At 52.7% G+C, this 8,729-nt stretch overlaps 1 protein-coding gene across 1 annotated transcript in view; it reads right to left on the bottom strand.

The window, feature by feature from the left end:
- Positions 1–3,241: 3,241 nt before the first annotated feature.
- Acer1 (alkaline ceramidase 1) overlaps positions 3,242–8,729 on the bottom strand; it is a 24,248-nt gene continuing 18,760 nt past the window's right edge. Inside the window, exons 2-6 of the mRNA XM_005405727.2 lie at positions 8,017–8,131; positions 7,798–7,939; positions 7,037–7,174; positions 4,547–4,684; positions 3,242–4,298 (exon numbers count right to left, since the gene is read on the bottom strand). Coding sequence (XP_005405784.1) covers positions 4,130–4,298; positions 4,547–4,684; positions 7,037–7,174; positions 7,798–7,939; positions 8,017–8,131 — 702 coding nt within the window. The 3' untranslated portion in view covers positions 3,242–4,129. The remainder of the gene's footprint in view (positions 4,299–4,546; positions 4,685–7,036; positions 7,175–7,797; positions 7,940–8,016; positions 8,132–8,729) is intronic.

The following is an 8,729-nucleotide window of genomic DNA, read 5'->3' as shown; positions in this document are numbered from 1 at the left end:
ATTATTATTATTATTATTATTATTATTTTGAGACAGGGCCTCATTATATTGCCCAGGCAGGACTTGAATTTGTGATTCTCCTGACTCAGCCTCCCACAGCACTGGGATGACAGGTATGTGCCACTGCGCCTGGCAGGCTTTTACACATAGTTCTCTCCATTTCTAGATGATCCAGCCCTTCAGGATATTTTTTTGGAATCCCCTTTCTGGCCTGCCATGTGTTTTGCCTCTCTTAGATCGCCAGCAACTACCCATCATAATGCTGACCAAGCTAGGACAGCAGAGGCCAACAGCAGCTGGTTGAGGCCCACCCCAGATGAACTTCAGCGTGGAGCAAACCTTGAATGTCATACTGAGATTCTTTTTTTTTTTTTTGAGACAAGATCTTGCCATGTAGTCCAGGCTGGCCTTGAACTTTCGGCAATCCTCCTGCCTCAGCCTCCCAAGGGTTGGGATGACAGGTGTGCACCACCACACCTGGCAATGCTGAGATGTTTGACCCTTGTCCCACAGGCAGTGGGGAACCATGAATGGTTTTGGCGAAGATCAAAAATATATGAAAACCAGATATGTGCTTAGAAAAGGTGAGAACAATGAACATTGCAATTTCTCCTCTCCTAACATCATTCCTTTTCTCTGCAGTGGTCCTTGATTTGGGGGTGTCCTGCCCAGGGCCAGTGGGAGCCCTTACATCAACTCTAAATGAATTTCTCTTCCAATAATTGGGATTGAACCTAGGGCCAGCCCTTGAGAGGCAGAGACAGGAGGATCCCAAGTTCAAGACCACCCTGGGCACTTTAGCCACTTAGTGACACCCTGCCTCACAGTAAAACATGTAAAAGACTGGGGATGCAGCTCAGCACTCCGGATTCAAGCTCCAGGGTTGCCCCTGCCTCCTACCGCACCACAAACAAACAAACAAACAAACAGACAGACATCATAGTGGGCCATGACCTGAGTTGTGTGTGAGTGACTCTAGAATTTCTTTTAAATGTTTAGTTGAGAGTAAATCCTCCCGAAGTACAACAAACTGTTTACCCTATGGAAGCGCAGAGCCTACTGGGAACATTCACGGTGTTGGTCACCCAGCCCTGGAAGGGGAGCCCCGCCCCCAGGAAGCAGTGCGTCCTGCTCCAGCACCCTTCTCTAGCGTCTGACCCCCACAACTTGCTTTCTGTCCCTGTTCTGCCCATTTCACATAAACAACATCAAACAAGGAGTGTCCTTCGGCATCACCTGTTGGAAAATTTGGGGTGATTTCACCCCACAGCCACAGAAGCCAGCGGAGGAGAAGAAATGGAACCAAGTCAGGGCCAGATGCTTTCCTACCCGCTCCCCCTAGAAAGCCTGCCTGCCTGCCTGCCTGCCTGCTTGCTTGCTTGCTTTTTCAGTGCTGGGGACTGAAGCCAGGGCCTTTATACTGAGCTTCATTCCCAGCCTCTATTATTTTTAATTTTGAGACAGGGTCTTGCCAAATTGCTCAGGCTAGGCTGGAACTTGAAATCCTCCTGCCTCAGCCTCCTAGATTGCCGGGATTACAGGCACATGCCATGGCCCTGGCATCCCAGGAAGTTTTTGATCTAAGGCTTTTAACTGTTACCAGGTCAAATGCCTCTTCAGGCAGTCGTAGAAGAACAATTCCCCCCGGCCCCCTCAGACACTGAGACACACAATATTTTGCAGGTGATTTCACAAACATGTGGAAACACTCCCCTGCACAACCCAGAGACATTTGGTCTCTGAAACACTGTCAGGAAGACCCAGCAGCAGGGGACTCAAGGTCAAGTTCAATCCCACTGATGACTCAGTATCATGCAAAGAGCAGCAGGGAGAGAGACCTGGGCTCAAGCCCAGGCTCTGGTCTTGGGCAACTCACTTCCCCTCCCTGAGCCACATCTACAATAATGACAGGGTTCTCATCTGTTTGAAATAATGCACTGCAGGGCTTTGGTAATGTACCCAGAAACTTACTTTTGTCAGACAGTACCAAGCAGTACTGTGAATACTGAAAGTCATCCAGGGACCCCCCATTAAGGACCTCAAGCCAGGAGTGGTGGCACACACCTGTCATCCCAGCACTCTGGGAGGCTGAGGCGGGAGGATGGGAACTTCAAGTCCATCCTGGACAACTTAGTGAGATCTTCTATTAAGATAAAAAATTTAAATGGCTGGGAGCATTCAGAAGGCTGAGGCAGGAGGGTCACTGCAAGTCTGAGGCCAGCCTCAGTGACACAGTGAATTCAAGGCCAGGTTGAACTACATAGCAAGACTTGGTCTAAATAAAGAAATAAATGTCTGTTGATGTAGCTCAGTGCTAAGGCCCTGGGATTAAACCCCAGCACAACAATAAAGAAAAAGAAGAAAGAAAGAAAATGAAATGAAAGGATAATGGGCTGATGTTGGGTGAATAATAAGTATATAGATGGATAATGGGAAGAAGAATGCTTCAGTGATGGATGAACACTTTAGTGAATGAGTAGATGGATACAACTATGATAGATGAAACAGTAAACAGAGGATGTGAAAATGCATGGATCTATAATGGATAGACTGACAGCCAGACGGACAGACGGATAGGTAGGTGGATGACGAATTAATGAATGAGTAATTTAAAGGACGGATGGATGATGGGTGGCTGTTTCAGTGGAGAGTTTGGTATATGAGTGAGGGGAATGGATGGATGGATGGATGGATAGATAAATGAAAGGCTGGATACACAGATGATTTAATTATTAAGTAAAGTTAATAGATGTGTGAATGGGTAAGTTAAAGGTGAGTAGATTTATGAGTGGAAGAACGGGTGCATACATCAATTAATGGAGGATGGGTGAATGGATAGGTAAATCAAAGAAAGAATAAATGGGCAGATTAATGGATAAATTAATGGATAGATAATTCAAAGGATGGAAGGCCGGGCTTGGTGGCACATGCCTGTAATCCCAGCACCCAGGAGGATGAGGAAGGAAGATCCCACAAATTCAAGGCCAGCCTGAACTATATAACAAGAACTTGCCTCCAAAAAAAAAAAAAAAAAAAAAAAATCAACAAATGAATGATTTAATGGATAGGTAAATCAATTGTTTTAGTATATGTGCCACCAAAGCTAGTACACGATAGGTAAATCAAAGGGTACCTGGGTGGATGGAAAGATCAATCATGTATGCATGAGTAGACAGGTGTATGTATAAATGGGTGGTTGGATTAGAGTATAAATGGATGGACAGATGTTTGGAAGACTCTGTAGAAAACACTACACACATCAACTTCCTTTATTCACACAGCAACATCATGAGAGAGGGAATATTATTTTATTTTATTGGTGTGGTTACCGAGAATCAAACTCAGGACCTTGCACTTACCAGGCAGGCACTTGTGCCACTGAGCTATATCCCTGGCCTGAAGGGAATATTATTTACAAACAAGGCGCTAAGCTTCGGAAGCAGCATCCCTGAGATTACACAGCTGGTCAGTGATCAAGCAGGGACCCACACTCAGATCCGTCGGGCTTCAAGCCCTGTAGCCTTAACCCCCATGCGTATCATGCTCCCTGCTCCCTCCCCTGTTTCTGGTCCTGCTTTAGATGTAGACTGGACACCCGCACCCCCTCGGTGTCCCCACGGTCCAGGGGGCCCGCATAGCCCAGGGTGTCCCCCACTGTCCTCAGATGTCCACCAGCGATGACTCCTCCTCTAGTATGGAGCACCTGCCTGGGGGTCTGCGAGGCCCCTGCATGTGCTTGTGCCACTCCCCAAGTACCGGGGACATTGTCATGGCTGAAGGCGGAACCAAGGCATGCTGCCACCTCACTGAGGTCTCCTGGTCCCTGGGGCCCCAGCCCCACCAGCTGATGTGACAGTGGCCATGGGGAAGGTGTGGACACAGTGGAGGAAGTGAAAGAGGACAGGACGGGTCGTGGAGGGGAGCCATAGCAGGGGCATCAGACGGCCACTAGGGACAGCAGGACATCATGCCCCGCGGTGGGGGCAGGATGGGGTAAGACACAGCGGGAGGCAGGAGAAAGACAAAAGGACCCGGGGAGTCCCTCGTGCAGGCCTAGCGCTTGTGCAGGCCTCCGCCTCCGGTCCCAGGTGAACCCACAAGCAGGTGACTGTGAAGGGACCGGCAGGCCTCAGCAGTTCTTGTCATCAGCCTGGACCTCGACGTAGGGCAGCCCCACGGGCCAAGTGTCCCGCGGCCAGTAGCGGACTCTGAGGGTCTGGCTCGGCATCTCGTACCTGGCGTCCACCAAGGCCATGGTGACGAAGCCATACGGGAACATGAAGCTGATGAGCACGTGCCTGCGGGGTGAAGGGAGAGGGTGGTGAGGGCGCAGGACACCCCCGGCCCTCCCCGGCCCCTCCCGACTCTCCCGGATCTCAGCCCCCCAGAGGGACCGTAGGGCCCGGCCCCCAGCTTCCCCTGCCTGCCCAGCCTGAACGTCTAGCTCTGCCCCCTCGGCTCCCTGCCCCACCCCGGGCTCCTGCTCCAAACTCTGGCCCCCGAGCTCCTCTGATTCTGGGGGCTCAGGCCGGGGGCAGGAACTCACCAGATGCTGTGCAGGTAGAAGAAATTAACCTGCTGCCAGAAGCTGCAAAACAAGCGGTCGCTGATCCAGCTGGCCAGGGCGCCGGCCCACAGAATCACAGACATCTCGATCATATGCCGCAGCTGCATGTTTCTGGTCCTGGAAGGAGGTGAGGGACGCGGGGCCGGCTCAGACAGCAGCACCTGCGGGGGCCGTGCGGGAAATTCCCGCCATCCAAGGATGGGCGGAGGGAAGGAGCAGGGCCTAAAGGTGTCTGTGAGTTGATAATTTGGACTGTTTGGACCAGGAGTGTCCTCAAAGGCCCCGGTGTTAAAGGCCGGGTCCCCAGCTCATGCTGAGGGGTAGGGGTAGGACTTTAAGAGGCCCAGCCTTGGGAGCAGTCATTGCACACTGAAGACCCTGGTCTGCTCACCTCTTTCCCCTTCGCTTCCTGTGTATAAAAAGACAGGTATTGCTCTGCCATGCATTGCTGGCCCCGTGTACCAGCACAGAGATGGGACCATCCAATCACGGACTAGAACCTCTAAACTGTGAGCCTGACGACACCTTACCTTTCTTGTTGGGAAAGAATTCTCCTTACCTTTCTTATCATGTTGTGCTGCCCCTGCTGCCTTGATCTCCTAGGCTCAAGCCATCCTCCCGCCTCAGCCTTCTGAGTAGCTGAGACCACAGGTGCATGACACCATGCTCGGCTCACCTTACCTCTTTATAAGTAGGTTCATCTCAAGTCTTTGTTACAGTAGCAGAAATCTGACTAACATGGTCCCTAATATGTGCTTGTAGCTAATACTTGCTAAGTATTTACAGGTCACTAAGTGCAGATGTTAACTCTGGCCAATGGTTTCTAGTTGGCTTTGTCTTTTTTTGTTGCTATTGCTGTTGTTCCGGGAATCGAACTCAGGACCTTGTGCTTGCCAGGCAGACACTTCTACCACTGAGCTATATCCCCAGCCCTAGTTGGCTTTGATGATGAGTTTCCAGTTGGCTTGGCCAATGACTTCCAGTTAGCTTGGCCAGTGCTTTCCAGTGGGCTTGGCCGTTGGTTTCTACTTGGCTTGACCAATGGTTACCAGTTGGCTTGGTCGTTTGTTTCCAATTGGCTTAGCCAATGGTTTCCAGTTTCTTGACCCATGTGGGGACCAGCAGGAAATCAAAAGGTTGGAAGAGGATACTGCTAGAATATTGATTTCCCTACTTCCTCTGGGGGCTGCTTCAGGCTGGTCGCAACCAGGAACTGGATATGACATCTTCAGGGAGCGCTCTCTATGGGAACGGCGATGGCTTCTTCTTGCTTCCTATGGTCACTCCTTCCTCCCTCCCTCCCACGACCCTGGCACCACATCTCTGGATGGTCACATAATCCAACACTTCGTAGCACGGGGATGCTAAACAACACCCACAGATTTTCCTGTGCCCTGCCTTCTCTGTTTATAACCTTTTGATTCTTCTCAAATGGACTGATTTGAGATCCTCTGTCTCTCCTGCTAGGACCGGTGTGGGTGGAAGTCAATAATTGTTGGGAGAATTAATTCCTGAAAGATTGAAGGGTGAAAGTACATAGATCTAAGGGGCATGTGTAACACACACTGGTTCAATGTTGACGGTTATTGGAGCTGGTTGGTGGGTGTGTGGAAGTTTTGGGTGGGCTGTAACTGTCACCTTTCAGCTGCTGGGACTAAGTATCCTGACCTACCCAACATAAAGGAGAAAAAGGTTATTTTGGCGGTAGATTCAGAGGTCTCAGTCCATGGTTGGCTGGCGGAAGGGCCTGGCAGAGGAAAGCTGCTCGCCTCATGGCGGGAAGGAAGCAGAGTTAAAAAAGAGCCGGAGAGGGAGGAGGGGCAGAGACAAGAAGACGACCCTCGGGGTCATGCCCTCAGTGACCTCCTTCTTCCACACAGCACGCTCAGCTAGGAACTCAGTGGACTCACCCTTTGGCAGGGTCAGTGCCAGGTGACCGGATCACCTTCCAAAAAGCCCCACTTCCTAACACAGGAGCTTTCTGGAGGACATCTTTTGTTTCCATCCCAACACTACCAGGGCTATTCTCACCACCAATCAGTGTGTCCTTCAGGGTTTTATCATGCAGAGGGCCAGCTCAGCAGTGAAACAGACTTGGGTTCCAATCCCGCCCTGTCAGGCATTGCAGGGTGGTCTGGGGAGAAATGTCCCTCCCAGGAGCCTGCAGTTAAAGGAACTCAGTGCTTGGAGCATGATGGGTAGTAGGGGGTCCTTGGATTGGGGGGCAGGAGGCCCCTCCCAGGAGTCTTCAGCCTCCATTCAGTTGTTTTTCTTTAGCAGTACTAGGGATGGAACCCGGGGCCTTCACACTGAACTACATCCTCATCTCTTTTCGGTTTTTGTTTTGAGACAAGGTTTCTCTGGAGTCACTGAGTTGCCTAGGCTGGGGTCAAACTTGCAATCCTCCTGCCTCATCCTCCCGGAGTGCTGGGATGACAGCCCTGCACCACCGCACCCGGCCTCACTCACTTCTTGTATTCCAAGCGCACCATGTAGACGATGTGCAGGGCGACGCTGTTGAGGGCGTACGCGTTGGCAGTGGGCCTCACGACAGATAGGCAGGTGGCGATCACGGTGCCGGTCAGGATCATGCAGGTGAACTGAAACCTAGGGACACGGGGGCTCAGTTGTGGGTGTCGGGCACATCTGGGGCGATTGGGTAAGGTCACCTTGCTGAAAAGGGTCCTGGGCTTCATGGGGAAGGGCACACGAGGCACAAGGAGCCCAGCCGGGGGACTCGGCAGTGGCTGGGTGGATGGAGGGAAGGGCTGGAGGGCCCAGGGCAGTCAGCGGAAGCACCAGGGGCCCGAGGAGGGCAGGGAAGGCTCAGAGGAGGGATCCCCAAACCCAGCTGGCTCTCAGGAGCCCAGAGACTGGAGATGGCAGGAGTGTTGGGGTGGCGAGGGCCAGGGGTCCCAGAAGGCGTTTTAGAGGACTGGATGTGGGTGGGTCAGTTACGCAGCGCGGGGCCCCAGGCGCCCTAAAGGCTCAGGGAGCCCAGGGGAGTGGCTCAGAGGAGAGGTCCCTAGGCCCAGGGAGGCGCGCGCCTGGTGTCTGGGAAGTTGCCTTGCAGTCTGGAGAGGCTCCCGTCCAAGCAAATCAGACCGGGTCGGGAAAGAATCCCGGGGCTGGCTCGGGAGCGGGCCCGGCGTGGGCCCGGGCTCAGGTGAGCTCAGTCAGTGTCGCAGAGGGGCCGGGGGCGGCCCTCGGGTACAGCCGAGAGGCCTCACCTGCTGCCCTTGACGAAGGTGGGGAAGTAGCAACGGGGCATCCAGATGCTGTAGCTGCTGGCCAGCATCCACAGGATGGCTACCTCATCCAGCAGCTGGCCCAGGAAGCTGAGCGTCGCGTGGAAGTACATGGAGAAGAGGCCTAGGGACCAGCAGAGCATCAGGAAGGGCCTGACCCCCCTCCCCCGCTGTTCCCCACGCTCCCGGACCCGCACCCACCTGTGAACACGAAGAGCGCCATGGTGCAGTAGATGTAGCGCGAGCGCTTCTGGATGTACGAGTGCATCAGGAACGTCATGAGGGGCCCGAAAATTAAGAAGGTGACATTGCTGAACTGGAACATACACACAGAGGGCCCTTGTCACTCAAAGGAGGCAGGTGATGGCTGCCTCGCGCTCCAAACCTCAGCCGCATGTGGTCATACACCGCTGTTCAGGCCACTCGCCAGCCCAAGGGCTGTCACTCACTCACCCACCCCCTGCCAGGGGGTCTTTCTCTTCACAACGTTATTGCTCAGTGGTGCACCCAGGGCCTCACCTATGCTAGGCAAAAGCTGTGTTATGGAACCTCAGCTCCAGCCCTGGCTGATCATAACAATGCATTAGACATCAATAGATCCCTTACTCCACCAGTCATTCTATGGGTTCACTTATTCACTCAACAAGTGTGGTAGCCAGATGGAGTGGCGCACGCCTGTAATCCTAGCACTTTGGAGGCTGAGGCAGGAGGGACATCATGAGTTCGAGGCTAATGTGGGCTATACAGTGAGTACAAGGTCAGCCTGAACTGCATGGTGAGATCCTGTCTCAAAAAACCAAAAAAATGGGGAATATAGCTCAGTGGCACAGTGCCTGCCTGGCAAGCACAGATCATGAATTCGATTCCCAATAGCAAAAAGAAAAGGAAAGATTTTGGCAGGGCGTGGTGGCGCA

Source organism: Chinchilla lanigera, unplaced genomic scaffold (assembly GCF_000276665.1).
Source record: "Chinchilla lanigera isolate Chin_1 unplaced genomic scaffold, ChiLan1.0 scaffold00094, whole genome shotgun sequence".
Taxonomy (NCBI): Eukaryota; Metazoa; Chordata; class Mammalia; order Rodentia; family Chinchillidae; genus Chinchilla; species Chinchilla lanigera.
The sequence above is the reverse complement of the archived record's forward strand: the minus strand, read 5'-3'. Positions and strand labels throughout refer to the sequence as shown.